General features: G+C 38.5%; 1 protein-coding gene across 2 annotated transcripts in view; it reads right to left on the bottom strand.

The window, feature by feature from the left end:
• Positions 1-17,200, bottom strand: part of RNF43 (ring finger protein 43) — a 63,506-nt gene extending 46,306 nt beyond the window's left edge. The window contains exons 1-2 of one of the 2 annotated variants that reach the window (XM_044248594.1): positions 16,652-17,200; positions 14,934-15,815 (exon numbers count right to left, since the gene is read on the bottom strand). In XM_044248594.1, coding sequence (XP_044104529.1) covers positions 14,934-15,185 — 252 coding nt within the window. In that variant the 5' untranslated portion in view covers positions 15,186-15,815; positions 16,652-17,200. Of the gene's footprint in view, positions 1-376; positions 439-14,933; positions 15,816-16,651 lie in introns of those variants that run through there. The other variant, XM_044248595.1, reaches the window with a different exon arrangement.
• Between the last annotated feature and the right edge of the window lie 3,645 nt (positions 17,201-20,845).

The raw sequence follows: 20,845 nt of genomic DNA, 5'->3' as shown, positions 1-20,845 counted from the left end.
GAAAACACTACATGGTGTTCTGACTTTGGAGATAAGGTTCCTGATCTGTTTTAAGTAGATCCTATTCTCCTTCACGCTTTTCTAAATAATAAATTACCAAGTGATCCATCATCCTTGGTAGATTCTGACCAAAAAATTTTGAAAACCAGTGAACCAGAAAGCTACATCTCCTCCATTTGATAAACAGTTTAAAATAATCATTGAATATAACGCAAAAGAACACCTTAGAAGTCAACGGAGAACCAGTACTCATTCTCCTAAAATTGGGACACCCATGTTTTGAGGTGTATGCGCCCACTGTTTGGGTGCCAAATACTATGGTTTCTGGGTAGAGCTTGGCTACAGGAGAAAAATTAGATCTTCTGGCAGCACTTACAAGGCAGGTGCAGTCATAAAGAACTTGACTTTTGATTCCATTGTCTCTGCCAGGACAGGTGGTTTGGTAGAAGCATGGAATCCTGCCAGATAGGCTCCAACTCAAACTTCCCTTTAGAAAACAAAACAATAAAAATGGAAACAAAATGCCAAGTCCTGTTCCACGCCTTTAAGATTGATATTGCTGGAAAAAACTAGGGCATTTCATGTAATGTTATTAATTTGGTTCAAGTACACATCGACTCAGGAGAAATAAGATTATGATAATGAACGGTTGCAGGTTAGGCCCTTCTCTTACAGTTCAATTCCCTACTCCCCTTTATAAACTTTTAAAAGGGACATTCTTAAATTTCAGTGAATTTACCCATATACTCTTAGTATAAAAAACAAAACAAAAAACCCAAAGTGTAATCGTATACCTGCATAGGAGTAACATAGGCAAGTTAATCTGACACTGCTAAGCAGAGTAAAGACCTCTGGCAAATCCTGTCTAGCCCGCACATTCTGACTTACCTTCCTAGTACAAACTCGTGCTCTTAAAATTTTGTGAGAATGGTCAGTTGAAGATTCCTTCAAAGAAACTGTCTTTTCTCTAAAAACCTAGAGCATATTAGTTTAGAACAGAATAAAAATATAAAGGATTGTTTTTGGTGGCAAAGGTAGACAACTGACATTTCTACCAGGTTTGTCTTCAGGGCAAGCCTTTGTGATTGATGATGTAGGCTCCCAACCACAAGGATACCACAAGAAGGCAGTGAGGAAGAGTGCTCAAAGAATCCTTGTGGGGGCACTGGAGCTGCCACTATTGGAAACTGTGAGCATTTTTGGTGTTCCTGGAATTCTATTTCCAACCACTGCTTTGTGGTTGCAGTGAAGGGACAGAAGAGATTGGACGTCTCCTAGACCAAATAGTCTCTTCTGTTCATAACCACAGAGCCAAGATTAAAATAACAAGAATGTACTTTGTCCAGGGCATAACTCCGCCTAAATCTGTCCTATCCATCACTTTATTTTTTCTAATTCTTGTTTTTGTTGTTGTTAATCTCCTTGAGGAAGGAAAGTCAGATAATGCATAAATGGATCTCAGAAAAGCTTGGAAAAATTCACGGATTCAGAGGATATTTAAGAAGGAGCCATAATCTCTTAGAACAACGGCCAATAAATGTCCCTACTGCAAGAACCAAAATATTAATCATTGTTCTGGTCCAGAAAATGATATCTTAAAGATGTAGTATTTATTCTCCCTGAACAATAAATGGTCTATTCAGGCCCCAGAGATGAGGCTGTGAAGCTAGTATTTAGCATGGTTGTGTCTCTTTAAGCCGGAGTCAATCAAACAGTTTAAATCCAGAAGTTAAGTTCCTCCTTCATTTACCTGCCAAGACCTGAGTTCAGGCCCTCAGGGTGCTGAGGTTTTCCTTTGTGAGAGAAAATGACATCATCCACACCTTGGAGACAGCAGGGAATGCAGGGAATGTGGCTCCCAACATTGGTGAGATCATCAACGGCCCTGGGAGAAACCCCAAATTCCCCAAAAGTTGAAGTATTGAAGGTTAAAAAAGATTTTTGGTTGTTTCAAGTTGACGAGTAGATCCTCATGTTTCCCCATATTAGGTTTGAAAGGGACAGGTAGGGTAATGGTCCCTCTTCCAGTAAGAACCTCAAGAACCAAACATACAGGAATTAAGTCCAGATAGAGCTATCCATCTCATTTGTAGCTAGCTTTGGGGGTACATCCAACCAAGGAGAAATACACACTTAAGTTCTACTAGGTTCTTTCCCAACTCTGAGATGAGTATATTCTTTAGGAGGACTTACTAATGTTGTGAGTTTGCATTCAAAATAAATTCTAGGCGCTCACATAATCCCCCAGTCTCCTCCAAACTTTTTTTGATGTCCAACAACTAAGGACAAGGATCTTTGATTATAAAACAATTTCTTTGGTTGGAAGAAAATTCTTTGCAGGGCGTGAACAGCAGGAGAAAGAAAAGATTTTTCTGAAGTGCAAACTAGTTGGAAACCCCCTGGGGAAAGAATCGGATTCCCAGTCTTTGAGAGGACCGGGCCTGCCCGTACAGGCTGCCCCTGCTGCAGGCCTGTAAGAAGGCGCTTTTGTGTCTACTGGATGGCCTTCAGCAACAGCACGGCAGCCCTTCTCTTTTTTTTGCCAGCGGAAGTTTTCCAACTCTGAGGGATATACAATGCAGAAAGTCACGGTTTAATAACAAGGCATAGTTACTAATCAGATGGCCCCATCTCCACTCCTCCCAGATGCCTCCAGATGCGTATAGACCAGAGCTCTATCCCTTAGTGCCACACATGAACACCTACCAGCTGCTCTCAAATCCTTATTTCTAGTGTAATTATTCAACTTCTCTTTGATAATTCAACTTCACAAAGTATTTTAGAATCAGACACATCATCCTTTTACTGCTATGGCCCAGACTGGCTCTAGGTTATCTACGGCTTTGCCAAGCCTTTCCAAAGGTTCAGATTCACTTAGATGTAGGCTCATGATTGAAGTCAGTGTGGCTTGGTCACTGAGACACCTCAATGAAGAATTTAGAATAAGGGTCCTCCAGCCACTGCAGATATTTTAAAATATGTATCTCCAGAGAAAAACTCATTTTTGTGTGCTTTAACTGAATGTAAAGACAGTACAGGACAAGGGGACTGGGACTGCCCTTGACTCTGATGCTTCATTTTGCTAACAATTTGTTGTGTGACTTTAAGGAATTTGGTGAGATTTTTTGTACTACTTACCAAATACATTTTATCTCAAGGAAAAGAAATAAATAAGCACGTTACATGTCACTTTGTAATAAGTCTGTTTCTACGGTAAACATAAACTCTGTTTAGAGCTAGAAAGCATCGTAAAGATTTTTTTTTAAAGATTTTATTTATTTATTTGAGAGAGAGAGAGCGCGCTCATGAGCAGAGGGAGGGGCAAAGGGAGAGGGACAGCAGGATCCCCTGCTGAGCAGGGAGCCTGATGCGGGTCTCGATCCCATGATCCCAAGATCATGACCCGAGCCAAAAGCAGGCGTGTGACTGACTGAACAACCCAGGTGCCCCAGAATCTTCAGATTATTTAGTTACTCTACCAACTGTACCCCAACAGATGATAGGTTATGTGACTTACTCTTACTTTTTAAATGGTCATAAGGCACCTATGGACTTTTCATATACCCAAAGGGGACAACTAAATTCCACATGATTTCTTTCTTTTTTTTTTTTTTTAAGATTTTATTTATTTATTTGACAGAGAGAGATCACAAGTAGGCAGAGAGGCAAGCAGAGAGAGAGAGAAGGAAGCACGCTCCCTGCTGAGCAGAGAGCCCGATGCGGGACTCGATTCCAGGACCCTGAGATCATGACCTGAGCCGAAGGCAGCGGCTTAACCCACTGAGCCACCCAGGCGCCCATTCCACATGATTTCTAATAGTGATAAAAATATATGATGTATAACCATATGGTTTACTAACTTCAGAGCAGGTAAAAGCTCACTGTTGTCATCACAGCAGACCCATACATTTTTCTACAGTTCGTGTCCATCTCCCTCATAATTTACTAAAGTCACAATACATTTAAGAGAATGGAAATAGGGGCACCTGGGTGGCTCAGTGGGTTAAAGCCACTGCCTTCAGCTCAGGTCATGATCTTAGGGCCCTAGGATCAAGCCCCACATTGGGCTCTCTGCTCTGTGGGGAGCCTGCTTCCTCCCCACCCCCTGCTCCCTGCCTATCTGTGATCTCTGTCTGTCAAATAAATGGATAAGAGAATGGAAATAACAGATATGGATGACTACTCAGTAATTTTTTAATACATTGGTATTAGAAACAAATTTTGCTGAATAGGGATGATATTCAAATAGTATTCACCTTCTACATAGTCTTAGTATTTATTTCTTCTTTTATGCAGTTTGTAAAGAATTATAATTGAGCTACTAAGATTCTCAATTCAAACAGATCTCCTAATATGCTGAATTCTGTTTAAAGCTAAATTTTCTGCTTTAATTTTACAACTTAACAGGAATTTCTTGTACATTTTTGAAAGTTTGCAATTTGAGAAGAAAACCACGGTGTTTATTTGAAATTCTAATGAAAATGCTACAGGGGTGCCTCGGTGGCTCAGTGGGTTAAGCCTTTGCTTTTGGTTCAGGTCATGATCTCAGGGTCCTGGGATCGAGCCCTGCATCGGGCTCTCTGCTTAGTGGGGAGCCTGCTTCCCCTCTCTTTCTGCCTGCCTCTCTGCCTACTTGTGATATCTGTCAAATAAATAAATAAAATCTTTTTTTTTTAAATAAAAGGAAAGAAAATGCTACAAATGAGTTTTTATACATACAGGAATATTTATACAGGCAATATTATAGCCCGTATTTAACTGACAACAGTGAACATTAGAAGGTATGACTGGCTTGTAGCTGTCCTGCAGCTTGAAGCTACTTGCAGTTGCTTGGGTTAAAATCTTATGGGCTTTTTGTTTGCTTTTTCTTCAGTCCTAGGGGATGAAACAGAACTAGTACAGTCATTTGAAAGACTCCCGAGAGAATCCAACTCGCATTCTAATGCACCCATGCCTACACCTCTTGCTTGGCATTTATCTCGTACTGTCTTCTGCTATTTTCCCCAGTAGGACTAGGCTAGGGTGCTGTTCTTCGTTTTCCTTCTGGACCTGTCACAGCTCTCACAGCATTTGGCACACAGCAGGAGATCCACATTTTAAAACACTGAGAGACTCGGGTGCAGCCCCCAGTCTCGGTAAGATTCTTGGCATAGATTTCATAAAAAAGTCTTTCACGCTTTGAGGAGACAGTCCAGGCTATCTACAACAGAATATCAACAGGGTACCTACAGCAGAATAAAAGACATATGCACCATGTAAAGTAATGCTAGGGTATGGCAAGGGATTGTTTCTTTCTTTACTTATTTTAAAGTATGCCTTCTGGTTGATTAGGGATCAAAGAGGAAAGAGACCCTATGGCAATCTGTAATATCTTCTTACTGGAATGCTCCAGGGAAAAATCTCTGCCAACATCTGCTTTTTAATCTCCCTGCAATGACCCCCAAAAAATTTAAAATAAATATGGTTTGCTAAAAATGCTGGCCAGTAAGATATGGCAGTAGATTGGCAGCTCTTTGGCAAGATATTAATCTCTCTATTTCTTCATCTGCAAAATGAAATGATTGGATTAGGTGTTTTTTCTAGCTTGAAATTTGATGATTGTATTTTACAAGTGGAAGAGCCTGCCCTGTATTTTACCCTAGGTAGGGAAAACTGAATAGGCTTTAATTCTAGTATAAGTCCAATAAAGTCCCTCACAAAGTTTTAAAACATCTTGGCCACAGAACTATAAATTCAGATACCAACATGGTTCCAAGCAGAAGATACAAAAGTGAAAGAACCTGAAACCTGAATTACATAAAAGATTTTTCTTTTCTTTCTGGACAAAATGGTTTAGGGAAAAAAGAATGAGAATCCATAATCAATTTTTAGGAAAGAGCAAGATCAATAGACATAAAACATAAAGCCTACAGTCTCATCCAAATTATTCTACAGAAATAACAACAGCAATAGTATTTTCCAATCATATATTTATATATGCATAATAGTACCCTTTTGATATATAAGCACACATAAAATTGGTAGGCACATGATACTTCTTAAATTATAGTTGTATTATGGTTGCTTTCCATCATAACAGAAGTATCCTAGATTTTTTAAAAAAACAAACAGCGGTCTTGAAGATAGTTATGTTGCCATCTTGAACAACTACCACCACTTCAAATTCCAGGGGTCATAATTTCTTAATAAACTAATTTCCTGTCCCCAAGAAAAATGTGTGCCTGTGTTTATAACTCTCAAAAAACCTCTAACTTAAGGGGCTGCCTTAAGTGGCAGTGGGTTAAGCTTCTGCCTTCAGCTCAGGTCATGATCTCAGGGTCCTGGGATCAAGCCCTGCATTGGGCTTTCTGCTCAACAGGGAGCCTGCTTCCCCCCACCCCCCGCCTGCTGCTCTGCCTACTTGTAATCTCTCTCTCTCTCTCTCTCTGTGTTAAATAAATAAATTAAATCTTTAAAAAAAAAGCCTCTAATTAAATCACTTTGATTAATTTGGTGTTTCTGAATTTGCATATTAAACACAAATTCTAATATGTTAAAAAGTATCAAACAAAACATGAGCTGTACTGTACGTTTAGAACCCACATCAAAATTAGAGTAGCTAGGGGTGCCTAGGTGGCTCAGTGGGTTAAGCCACTGCCTTCGGCTCAGGTCATGATCTCAGGGTTCTTAGATGGAGTCCTGAATTGGGCTCTCTGCTCAGCAGGGAGCCTGCTTCCCTCTCTCTCTCTCTGACTGCTTCTCTGTCTACTTGTGATCTCTCTCTGTCAAATAAATAAATAATCTTTAAAAAAAATTAGAGTAGCTAAAGTAGCTTATCTGATATTTTAAAAAACAAACAAGCAAGCAACAATAAACATTTTCTTTTTAAAGATACAAAGTTTTCCATTATAGCAAATAGAAATTTAAGGGCCCAAGGAATTCTACTCTAGGGAAAGCAGTAGAGAGTAAAGGATAGAAATAAAAAAAAAAAAAAAACCAGAAAGTAACCAAAGTTTCACAGCCTCTGTTTTTTGAATTTAGTAATCAAACAGACACATATTGTTCTACTTATATTGAAAAAAATTAGTAAAATATCCTTTATTCTTATGGACCTTTCAGTGAAAACACCATAATGAAAGGGTTGTAAGCATTTCTTGAATTGATGCAGTTCCACTTAATATTTGGAGAGCACAATTCCTTTGCTAAATCAACATAAGCAGATCCTTCTCATATACCAATTTTAACATCTGAGGTCATCTTAGGTCAAGACAACCTTCTTATAACTGAACCATAATATTGTTGTTTATTTGACTTCAAGTAATATATACAAACATTTTTTCCCCCAGTATTTTATTTATTTTAGAGAGAGAGGGTGTGCATGAACAGGGGGAGGGACAGGGAGAGGAACAAGCAGACTCTAGGCTGAGCACAGAGCCTGACAGGGGCTCAATCCCAGAACCCCGATGCCACCACCCAAAATCAAATCGAGAGTTGGCTGCCCAATCAACTGAGCCACCAAGATGCCCCTATACAAATACTTTTCAAATTAAGTAAGCTGAGGGTAGATTCGGTTTGAGAATTTGGTATTGCTTCTTGAAATAACTGGGATACTTCTAGGATAGCAGGCATTAGTCTAGAGTCCTTAGATCCCTGTATGTCAAAGATCCTCTCAATTCACTGAGATTTTAGGTAAAATTGTATTTTAAGTGCATGTGGTCAGCAACTTTTCTCAAATCCTCAAAGGAGACTGTGACACCAAAAAAAGATTAAAAATCACTGTGTTGGGACGCCTGGTTGGCTCAGTCGGTTAAGCGTCTGCCTTCCAACCTAGGTCACGATCTCAGGATCCTGGGATCAAGTCCCACATCGGGTTCTCTGCTCAGTAGGGAGTCTTCTTCTCCCTCTCACTCTCCCTCTGTGCTTTTTCGCTCTCTCAAAAAAATAAATAAAATCTTTTTTTTTTTTTTTTTTTTTAATCACTGTGTTAGGGTATCTTAAAACCAGAATTGGGAATCATAAGCTTAAGGACTAAGAAGGTGAGGTCCTTTAGAAATGTGCCAATAGGGGCACCTGGGTGGCTCAGTGGGTTAAAGCCTCTGCATTCTGCTCAGGTTATAATCTCAGGGTCCTGGGATCAAGCCCCGAATCAGGCTCTCTGCTCAGCAGGGAGCCTGCTTCCTCTCTCTCTGCCTGCCTCTCTGCCTACTTGTGATCTCTCTCTCTGTCAAATAAATAAATAAAATCTTAAAAAAAAAAAAAAAAAGAAGTGTGCCAATATCTTAAAATCGCAGATTTAAAGTAGTACCCCAATATATCTTTCCTCAAAAATCAGAATTTCCTAAAAAGCGGAGGCTGAGCTATCTATTAAACCAAATAAATGCTGTGTAAAGAAGCACCTCAAATATATTGATTATAGCCATGTTTACAATTTAGAAGCAGCAATCAAGGAGATGCTATGCTGGAATAAAGGAATAGAGCAAGTCCTACCAAACCCAAAGCACTCAAAATAATTGACCTCATAGTATACTTAAAATGTGAATGACAAATAAATCTGTTTCATCCTAAAGTTATCTCCCAGCTATTAGAGTTACTCAGCACCACCATCATGTTCCTTACATTTATTCAGTAAATAGTTACTGTGTACCTATTATGTCTGAGGCACTAAGTACCCAAAGGCACTGCTCCCAAGAATATGTCTCTGAACTAAGGAGACAAAAAGTTCCTACTTTCACAGAGCTCATATTCCACTGAGGGGACAGAGATGAGTATAGAAGTAAAATATTACCGTGTCACATGTTTGTTTATAAAGAAAAACAAAGCAGGGATGGAGAATATGAGCCCAGGAGGGAAGGAAGAGCCCTTCAGAATAGGACAGTCTAAGAAGGCCTCACTGAGAAGGTATATTTGATTCTTGGGGGTGACACCTGAGAGACTACAAGAAGAAAATACCTGGGGTATTAACTGGGACTAACAAGTGGAAAGGCCCTGAGGTGGTGGTATGCCTGGCTTACCTGAAGGATGATAAGTCCTTAGTCAGAGTGACTAAGGCAGAGTGAGGGGAGAGGAAGTAAAAGGTCAGGGCACCAGGCAGATCCTGATGGGCCTTATAGGTTGTTGGAAAGACTTTGGCTCTTGCCCCAATAATAGAACAATGAATGAAGATCAGAGCACGGGCTCTTAAGGTTTTTTGAGACATAAAGTTGGTAAACCACTTGACCAACAGTTTTTTAGCTGAATCATCATGCTGAGCAACACAGGCCCAAATAGAGTAGTATCTCAGCCTTGGACAATATTTTAGCTTTTTAGAATTTCCACTCTGTAGAACTGATCCCAGAGAGATCTACATCCTTGGAAACCTTAAAAATTGGATTACTAATCTATCTCCTGCAAAGCAGATTGGGTCCATCTCTGTGCAACTTTGTTCTTGTAATAATTTATTTGCTTTCTCACCCCCAATAGGTTCCCTTTCCTGTAAAATGGAGTAAATATTACTTGTTCTTCTTTGGCTTGCGGGTATCTATGAATCATTTTAAGCTTCTTGGAAGAAAACTACTATGTAAATTCAATGGAACATCATTACCACACTCTTCTCTAACAATACCCTACCCTACCAATGCTGGTTCCTAATAGGACATTTACAGTAGTACAGTGCTCATTTATAACATCTTTTTCCTCTACTGCACTTAGCAATTTGAAGGGAATAAGAGGGGGGAAAAGGGCAAAGAAAGATCCAACACTTTCCAGTGAATAAAATGTAAAAGCCCTTCTATTAAAAACAAAAACAAGCAGGGGAGCCTGCGTTGCTCAGTTAGGCATCTGACTCTTGATCTCAGCCCAGATCTTGATCTCAGGGTCGTGAGTTCAAGCCCTGCACTGGGCTCTATGCCTGGCATGGAGCTACTTAAAACAACAACAACAAAAACCAGGAGCCCCAGAAATGTATTTAATATTGTGTAAAAAGTAATAGTGGCTGGGCACCTGTGTGACACGGTTGGTTAAACATCCAACTCTTGGTCTCGGCTCAGCTCATGAGCTCAGGGTCATGAGATTAAGCCTTGCATGGAGCCCCACATCGAGCCCCACATTGGGCTCCCTGCTCATCAGAGAGTCCACTTGGGAATCTCTCTCCCTCTCCCACTCCCCAATCCCCTGCTCGCACTCTCTCACAAGTAAATAATTAAAAAAATAATAAACTATGGCTAACTTTTACATAAAATTACAACACACACAAACTCTTTACTACAAAAACCAAGGAAATGTCTACCCCCAGAATCAGCTAAATAAACATTAAATAGCCTCACAGGTGTAAGAGCAGAGGTACAGCTCATTTATTGCCTCCTATTAACCATAGCGATTTATGGTTCAAATTTACAAAATATTTGCTGGATTTCCACATGAAATTTAAGAACTATTACATATACAAATGTGTTTGATGGGTGCTTAAAAAAGAGATATCTTCTTAACTTGAAAATTTATCATTAAGCATATTCTGTAGCTTCCTTCTCTCCTCTGGGTGCCAGTCTTCCTACAACAAAGCCAAGTCAAGAGAGGCTCTGGGCTGGGACTGTAGAAGGCAAGCACCTCAGATTGTTAGTGCACACAGTGGAACTCCATTTGAGGGTGTACTTCTGACTCTGTTCCAAAGTCAATTATAAATTAATTGGATATTCTGCACCTCCATTAACATAAATAACTTGAGGGTTGACTGTGCCTTGAATATTTATACTTCTTTTAAAGTCTGTCTCAAAACAAAATCCCAAAACTTTGAAATCTCTGCTTCCAAGTAGCCCCAACTTGTGCAAAGAAATGCATAAGCTATTTCAAAGTTTATGACGTCAGGTTCCTGTATTAGATAACCTACCATGGTCTGTTATAAAATGAAGAGAAAGGTAATAAAAGTTGTTACATAAAAAGGTAGATACTGACTAAATAAACATTCTGATGTACAAATATCTTTGCAAATGAAACACAAATGAGAGAAACAGAAGGAATACAGAGATCATTAGAAATTAGCAGGATATTGGGTATTCTGGGTCAACCTCAGAAAACAGTACTCATCATTTTCACGCCTTTTGAGTCTGGAAATAAATGAATCATTTATTCAGCGCCCACACTGGTGTTCTGTTCATCTGTGGCATTCTTTGATGTGCAGAATTTTAGAGCTGGAAAAGCCTGGGCTCTAGGGTTCAAGTTCCAACTATGCCACCTACTAGCCATATGACCTTGGCAGATAATAACACCTTGAGTCTCAGTTTCCTTATCTGTAAAATGTGAAGAATAGAAGTACTGTACTTTTCTCACAAAGTTATTATGAGGAGGCAACAAACTAATACATGTAAAGTGAACAGCACACATTTGCAATGCACTATTATATTTGAATCTCTCATTTTTACAGATGGGGAATCTAAAGCCTAGAGAGGTAAAAATCATCTTGTCCCAAATCACCCAACTACATAGTGACAGAATCAGAGCTGAAGTCCAGCCCCTTGAGTCGCAGTGTAGTCACTTAGACAACAATGACCTGCTAAAGCATTCTCTCTCTGGTTTTGGCCAAAGCTTTAATTATAAAGATTTCTCTCCCTCCTCAAATAATTCATTCCAGGCCCTGATTACAAATAAAGCAAAAAGGCCAAGATAGGACAGCTACGTGTTGACTAATAGGTAAGTGAAGGGGCAAGCAGAGACATTGCACAAGGGGGAATTTGTCCAGGAGGTGTTCACTGCTAGTGGCCCAATGTTAAACCACCAAGCTGACACTGTAGGTCTGAAGCCTCAGGACAGTACATTCTAATCTGGATCATAACTTTATCCTAAAGTCTAAGAAAATCCAGGACAAACCGCTGAGCAGGAAGAGTGTGACCGTCAAAGAACTGTTGACCTCTTTTGTGCAATTTTTTGGTTACAATCCTCTTGCTTTTTTGCTTTGAGAAAAAGGATTGTTTTCAGGTTGTCCTTCTGAGTGACATTTATAAATAAGGAACAGGAATTGGAAAAGAAAATGGGGCTGTAATCATTTATAGAAGTGGTAACAACAATATTACTAGAAATAACAGAAACAAACCTTGACCAAAGGTAAATAAACCAGAAGACAGGACAGTTAGACAATGCATATGCTCTAGCACATTTTTCATCAACAATGGTATAAACCACGAGAAAAATATATATATTCAGATGAAAAATAAAAACAGTAAGAAGTTATAACCACTATCATTTAGTGCTTTTTACCAGACACAGACAAGGAATTAGAAGAGCTGGAAAGTTTCCTTGACATGGATTAATTGAACAAAATGTAGAGAAATGTCAAAATTTCTGAAACTATCTGGGAATTCCAGAAACCACAGCAAGGTTACTATTTATTTTTTAAGACACTGTTCTTGTACCTTTACGTTTCCTAGTGCAGAACACTGCCGATTTTACAAAGGCCTGACTACGTCTTTGGAGACAATCAAACTTAATAGACAGCTAGAATAATTCACAGCAGAAGGATACATTGAATTATTTAAAATTCCTCAAGGCCAACAGAGAAGACTGCCTTCAGTTCTGTGGCACCAGGGTACAGCTATCTATCAAGCAAGCTGAAGGGCAGCAAAGCACGAATCTAGGAGATACAAACTTCAGTTACAAGGAAGGCTTGGTTAACCACTGTCGTGTAATCTGATAAGGACCAAACAGCATGGATTCTAGAAGTGTAAACCATGTGTTCCTAACACACTAGAGTTCTTTGAAAGAATTAATCAAATAGTAGATAAAGAAAAATTGGTGCATATCATCCAAAAAGTTGTTTTGTATTTTTAAAATAAAGTCTCTCTTAAGAAGTTATTAAGAAAATTCAGTTACTATTGTGGATCAAAAATTGATTAACAGACAATAAACCAGGACCAATACTGAGAGTATCCAGTGATTAATATTAGGCCAGTGTACAAATTTATTAATGACCTCAAAGAAGCTTATGTGAACAGAAAAAGTAAAGACTAAAAATTGCCAATAATGTAAACTACCCAATAATAAAATACAAAAAGCCTTGTTAAATAATAGATACAATGAAATTCCCTCTTCACAAAGTAAAGAAACAACATTTTTAAAATAGCTAAAAAAAAAAAAAAAAAAAAAGATTGGCAGGATTTACCAGAGTGAGAAAGGTAGAATAAGCAAAGATATGATAAAGATTGGTAAAATAATGAATGGCAAAGAGAATGCCAGCTAGTCCCTGTTATATACCTTTTCCTTTATGCATACACAGAGCCTTATGGTAACAGAAGACAACACAAAATAAAAGACACTATTTTATGCAGCATATAATTAACCCATTGAACATGCTGCCACAGGACATTAATAAGACATAGAGTATGGCTCCCCAAAGACCTCAGAAATATCAAAATATGGTTTTGTAGTAAAACTACTTATGGAAAAAAATGAAAATGGAGCATACACCTCATGCTTCAGGGTATCAACAAGGCAAGCTCAGGAAGAAAGTTTCCTTTTCAGTTATAGTTAAATGATTTATAAGTTCAACTTTTAAATATTCCTAATTCCATCCTAGAACTCAGATTAAGTGAATAGACTCTTATCTAAAAATTCTTTTGCCATTTTTTCCAGATACATTCTTTTTGCCTGTTCATTTTTCTGAATAGCCAAGCCCTCCATTTCATCTAATTCTTCTTCTACTTCACTTATCCGTTTCAAAATGTTGCCTAAAAAATGATCACGAAGAACCAAAAATCATATATGTAAAATTACATATTTGGAAGAGTTCTTTAATTTGTTAAATTTTCTCACCTTCTTTAAGTAGACAAAAATTGGAATTCATACAATCTTTGGTTCTATTCATATCACACAATTAAAATCTGAGGCCAAATGCTGAAGTAAATCATATTTAATAACATCTTAACCTATGCACAAGAGCTACAGAAAGAAATGCCCTTTTGTAAAGTGAATTTTAATCAATAAGGAACATAATTCTATGGAATAAGACACAAGAATGCCACAGTAAAAAAAAATACAGCCTTTTGGGCTCATGTTCACCAGGGGGAATGAACAATTTGTCTATGAAAAGCTATGGCCCAGTCAGTTCATAAATTCAATACAAAAAGGTAGGCTATGAATGAATTATAGACAAAATTCACAGCCTGAAAGCCTAAGAAACTGTGTCTGAAAAGCTTTGTGGGTCAGTGGGAAAAAAAAAAACCCATTAAATTTTTTTCAAAAATAAAATTATGTGTAGACAAGACCAAAGGAGGCAAGTTTACACCTTGTGTCCATTTTGTAATGCAATCCTCTCCATTTTGGGCTTAGCAATAGGGTGCTACACGTGGTATAAAGCTTGCCGTAGCATTCAAGCTTGACTGAATTTTAGAAGTGACACAGTGATCAAATATGCTCCAAGGACGTTCTAGAATTTCAGGGTGCTGCTGACCATTACAACCTCCTCACAAGTGCATGGTAACAGATGGTCACTAGACTTACTGCGGTGATCACTTTGTAATGCATACAATATGAAATTATTACATTGTACACATGAAACTAAATAATGTTATATACCAATTTTACTTCAATAAAAAAAAATCAACCTCTTTTGTGTTCACTTCGATTTTAAACAGGATATAAAGTACGATCCTCATGTCAATTAAATAGAAATCCGTATATTTAATCTACCAAAAAACAGTGTCCAGAATACATCACTTGCAAAGAATGGCCTTATTACGCGGATCTAAAGAGGCAATGTAATATCGGAGTTAAAAACAACCAGATGATCTTCTAAAATATGGAATTTTATGTGTCTCTTCTTTAGCATAAAACAAGATGTTTTAGAATGCCAGTAAGGCATTATCTTTAAAAGAGGAAACAAACAGAAAACTAAACAGCAGAAGCTCTTGCATGGCATTTGGCTTGAGACACAAAAGAAGAAAGGCATAATTCGAACAGATGGAAAGTGAAATGTAATAAATTGTCCTTACCTGCATTAGTTTTCCTTCTGCTGGAGTTATTTCAGCAACACCAGCAAAAACGCCTTCCAAAGTGAGATTCAGTTTTCCTGTGGGGTCCATTTTCAAGGGGATCACTCTGATAATAGCTTTCTGCTCTGCTGATCTTTCCGACTCCACCGCTGCCGCCAGTACCAGTCCTGTGCGTCCAAAGCCTGCCTGCAGGGTAGCCATCAGCAGCCAGGGCCAGAGGGCAGCCAGCTGCAGCTGGTGGCCACCACTCATGCTACCAGCTGCAGCAATGCACTTCGGCCATACATACCGCTTCCACCAACCAATTCCAAGTGCAGCTTCTCAGATCCAGACAAATGGGGGAAAAGAGAATTGATGCTTCAGTTTCTGAAAGCCAAGTCGTAGTCTGGGCCCTTCCTTTCTCTAAAGTGTCTTCCCACAAACAGGTGGCTTTCCTGATCTGTTGGGGCAGACGGTGTCTTCAGCCCACTTCTGTAGCAGGTCTGTCTTTTTCTCCCATCTTCACTGTGATTAGTAAGGATACCACCGCTTCTCTTCAGGATTTCCAACTTTCCTTGAGGTGAAATGTTACATTCTGAACCTTTATTATGTCAGTTCGTGTGGTGCTGGTCTTCCATATGTATCAAGTTGCTGAACCACTAAACCCGACGTTAATGAACCAAACCAGGCAAAGGAAAAAATGAAAGCCATGCATCGAAGGTGAGAGTGAAAAACGCCAGCTCGGAAAATGAAGAGATGGTCCTTTTGAAGCCACAAAATTTGTCAACAGCAAAAGACTAAAGATCACAGGGGGAAAAAGGTGTTTGGTTTGTTTTTTTTTTTTCAATGGAGAAGGAGAGGGTACAATACTTCAGGCCACACCTTGAGAGACGTCCAAAGATGCTACAACATGAATTCACAAAAGTTTCCTCATTAAACTGTATTTTAGTGCAGCCAAAGTTCTAGGCCCGTGGAATTTATAATACTTTTCATGAAGTTAAAAATGCTATCATTTTTAATGTTCTACCTAAATTTGCCTACAAATTAGATGCTAATTTATATGTCTTCACAGAGTACAGGATAATCCTGAGTCTCACCACCTTTTCCAACTTTCACAATTAGAAGAGTATCTCGAAAGGTTAGCTTTCCGATTATTTTTCCCAGTTAAATGATATTTCTATCTTTATTTTCCATTCTCTCTTGGGGATTCCAACTTTTATTCTCCTGCTTGAGAATGCCGAGCGCTTTGATATCCCATGAGATGCTTTTAGAAACTACTTTCTTATCCAGATCTTATAATCTGTAATTTTCCACATTCTTAAGTAAAACAAAGAACTATTCCTAACACGTTTTCAAATTCCTCGAGGGGGTGGGGAATAAAAGATAGGGGGAGTAGGGAGGTGATTAGTCTACAGGCTCTGAGTAGAACATCCTGAAAAAGTAAAAATAAGCCTGAGGAGAGTAGATCTGTGCTATTTCTAGGCACACTTGCGAATTTGGGTCTTTGTACAAACAAAACTTTAGTTCTAAGATATTAAAGTGTGCACCCTTAAGTAAATATAAATGCACTTCAACCATAAAGCCTGCCGTGTTCAGAGGTCAAGTTAAAAAAAATCTTATAAAGTCTTCGGAATAAGTGCTGAAAAGCCAAGCAACTGAACATGAACCTGTTATATAGATCCTTCTCTTTTGCTGAGGCAGAGGGAGAAAAATAAGAATTTCAAAAGAAATCTGCAAACCTGTTGCGCTGTCGGGCCCACTGGAATCCACGGGGGTGAAAGAAATTCAATTATGCTTTTATAGGTCCTGCTCAAAAAAGGTTTCAACTGCTTAACCAAGTACAGCTTATTCTTCCACCTTCTCACTCTGCAACCAGACCAAGGGCCCCACACTGCAGGTAGGTGCCGAGAAATTCCGCAGCCTGAAAAAGTAATCCATGCAGGTCAAAGGCAAACATTTACTCCAGGCTTAGAGCTACTGTTCCCAAGAACTCTAAAAAGCACTTATAGAGGATCCAAAATCATTTCTGAAATCTCCTTTCTAACAAATGTTCTTTTTCTCCCCGAACAACATATAAAATGATCAAATCTTGAGAGAGAAAAGGAGCAAAGTAGCAAATACATCAGCAACAATTCACTACCAGGAACACAGAAAATCCCAGAGGGAGAAAGCAGTATCTCTGAATCACGGATGGACTTGGAAAGTTCGGAAAGATTCGAGTGCTTCCCTTCCAGAAAGACAATTCTGGATCAACTCCCTAGAGGAGGAAGCCTGTGGTTTGTAATTGGTGTTCTAGCTCTGACTCCCTCCCCTGGGCCTGCAATCACGCTCTCTACCTGCTGACACAAAGTGAGGGTGGAGCAGCTAGAGGCAACCCGCCCCTCCTCCTGGCTGGCTGGAGGGCAAGGGCTTGAGTGCGCGCACACTCACGGAGCCAGGCACGTTCTTTTGCTCTCTGCTCTCTCGGCTCCTCTACGCCCTCTATGGAGCCACAGCCAAACTGCATCCAATTCAATGCCCTAACTTTGTCCTGGTAAGCAAGCTACCACATGTAAATCAAGTCCACTCACCCATACATCTAAGCAGCTTCTGCAACCAGGAGAACATAAATGGTTGTATGAGGAAATAAAGAGAATAAAATAGTGAAAACCCAGAACATGAAAGAGCAGACACAAGACTATGCAAATAACAAGTTCAAAGGGGTTTCGTTTCTGCTCTTTTCGGGTTTTAGTGTCTAGAAAGGGCACAATGCCAGGATGAAGTGATCCAGTGCTGTAGTCCTTATTGCTGTCTCATGTCTGCTACACCAGCAAGAACCCTGTCCATTTTACACATAGCTTTGCTTCAGCTTTTATGTATTTAAATTCAGCAGCTCTTTTCTAAACTGTGCCTGTATGGAGCTTTTTAGATCAGGCTGGTGTCAGAGGCCTGGAACCTCTTATTTACTTCTCACGTCATTGGAGAATGAAATAATACTATGGATCACACCCATGCCCTCAATGTAAGATTGTGAGGAAGTCTGCCATCAACACAAGCAAAGGAGTAAATATATATGCTTCATAAGAAGTGTGTAGGCAAAAAGAAAACCAATTCTTGGCTAATTACCGCAACCATGAACTCTACCCCTTTTAGTTACCTTGTCATGAGAATGCAAAAGTTTCTAATATATGTGTCTAAAATTTGAATTTTCAAATTTTCCAGATTATATTGGACTGTGTCCAGACAATTTATTTTTGACCTATTGCCAACAATCTCTCCAAACTGTATAAAAGTACAATGTGAACGTGGTTAACATATTGAAGTGCACACTTAGATTGCTTTTACACTGAAATTTTAGTTGTGGTAAGCAGCACAGAAGACTAAAAATGTTTTAGTTGTACAAATGAGAGTATATAAATTGATCATCTGTAAAATGTGGCTAACAATAATTGCATTGTAGGTTGGTTATAAAACTGAGCTGACATAATGCCTCTAGAGCAAAAAAGTATGAGTGCTTTCTTTACCTTGAACATTTTTTCCCTAAAAAAGGTTTATAGGAATAATTTTGGCATTTTTGGCCTAATAATTGACATAGAGCTGAGAAATAAGCTCTAAAATAAATTCTTAATTTAGCACGTTCTCTTTATTGGTTGGACCTTAAGAACACAATGTAACTATAGACCTTTACAGCTATTTTCAAACAAATTTTTTAAAAACTTCTACGGTTTTGGGGCACCTGGGTGGCTCAGTGGGTTAAAGCCTCTGCCTTTGGCTCAGGTCATGATCCCAGGATCCTGGGATCGAGTCCCGCATCTGGCTCTCTGCTCCCCAGGGAGCCTGCTTCCTCCTCTCTCTCTCTGCTTACCTGCGATCTCTCTCTGTCAAATAAATAAATAAAATCTTAAAAAAAAAAAAAAACTTCTATGGTTTTATATTTTTTATTTTATATATATTGTGTAATAGTAGAGCATAAATAATGCAAAAAATACATTACTGTATATTTAATAGATGCAAAAACATCTCCTACCAATGGACTTTGCCTCACCTGTTCATGCTTGAAACTTGCAAAGGAGTTAAGAGACCTAAACAAACCTAAGAGTTAATATACACACTTAGTTAAAAGAAGGAAAATAAAAATAGATGTGGTTTCCCTCTCTCGAGGAAACTGCATGATCTAGGAATGATGCTAATATGTATTGTGAACCTGGGTCTCCCATGAGATACTCAGGATCAAACCAAACAGCCCTATGTAGTTTATTGCACTGATATATTGTGTTTACTAGGTCACCAGAATTGACAAGCAAGAGAAATTATTCTCTTGCTTATCCTTCAGGGGTTGATATACCACAACTTCCACAGAGATGTCATAAAGATATCATTACTGTGGTAATGAAATGTTCATCTCACTGACATCAACCACCTAATCTTACCCATGAGAAAGATCATCCTTCAGGATCTATTTCCACATCTAGATTGTCTAAAGTTACTGAAGACTATTCATCCTTTTCCTTAAAAAAAAAAACAAACAGGTTTTTTTTATAAAAATGTCCAAGAAATGTCCATATTCCTAACGGCATTTGAAAGATTCATCCGCTATTCAGTTGCAAATGGGAAAAAAAAACCCTGACACTTTTTATTTAAAGTCAGATTCTTTGAAAAACAGAATACATTCTTTTTTAAATTTTGCTAAGATGACTGAGGCCTCTACTGATCACCAATAAAACAGTAAAAACAAGCAAGACAAATCCAGTTGAAATACTCACTTTATTGTTGACTGATTGAAATTTATCGTGCTTAAGGTGCTGAAATACTGAGGTCCTAGTCAGAAACCTTGTTCATATGTATCAGACCCTACTGGCTAATTCACACAAAGATTTTATCTTTTGCCATTTTCCCCAAGTCAGTGATGATAGCTTTAGTTGATAGGTAGCAGGCATGTGAGCAAAGCAGGAGATCCAGCTCCTTGGTCTGTTGTATTCGTATATAAAAAAGTTTGGGAAGCTGATAAAGGTATTTCATTAATTAAGCTTTAAACCACTGAAACCAAATCCATGCCAAGGTTTCTGCTTGACACATGTTCCTCAAAAGATATTATTTCTTTCAACATACAAAAAGCTAAAAAGGCATATTAAGGGAAGGAATGTCTCCTATACAGTTTATCAGCTTCTCAACATGACAGAGAAAAGGCAAAGTTCCTTCATTTGGAAATTGGGTCTCCTCTTCACATACTCTGCCAAAATACATAGGCCAAAAGATGGAGGAGTCTTGATAATTTGTTCATCTTTTAAACCTTGCTAATAAAGATGAGTAAATGCCCATCACATGGACATCAACTAGTCTAATCAGATGGACCAAACAGGTCACTTTTCAGAATCTACTTTCATATCTAAACTGAGTCACTGCATACCAATACAAAACTCATCCATTTTGGAAAAACTACTATCTCTGTAACATTTCTATGGTTTGACATCATTGGGAAGGTGCAATGCAATTTAAGAACGAATTGTTACACCCACGAAGAGTAGCATAGTATTTATGTCATATCACTAAGTGCCTTTTCTTTTTAATTAGTTTCATATTACTAGGCTTTCCTTTTGTCCCTGCAATTCTTATTAGGACAACTGAAACAGAATCCGATAAGGAAGTTCTAGCCAGTTTAAAAGACTTTAAAATCAGACAGTTTCTTGCTGTCATTGGATGAGCAAGTGAGGGATCAACCACAGAAAGTGGATACCCAAGATACCTCTCCTAAAAACCGGTCTCACAGTCCTACTATTTGAATTTAGAATCCTACAGAGGGGATAAAATAAAAATGTTATGGTCTATCCCACTATCTAAAATTCTCTCAGAAGCTTAAACCAGACATAAAGTATTAAGAATGTCAGAGGTATACAGTTTCTGTTAAATGACTACTAATCAGTTTTTCCCAAAATTTGCACACAATATCTCATATA

The sequence above is a fragment of the Neovison vison genome, chromosome 5 (assembly GCF_020171115.1).
Source record: "Neovison vison isolate M4711 chromosome 5, ASM_NN_V1, whole genome shotgun sequence".
Lineage (NCBI taxonomy): Eukaryota > Metazoa > Chordata > Mammalia > Carnivora > Mustelidae > Neogale > Neogale vison.
This window is presented reverse-complemented; position numbering and strand designations above follow the sequence as displayed.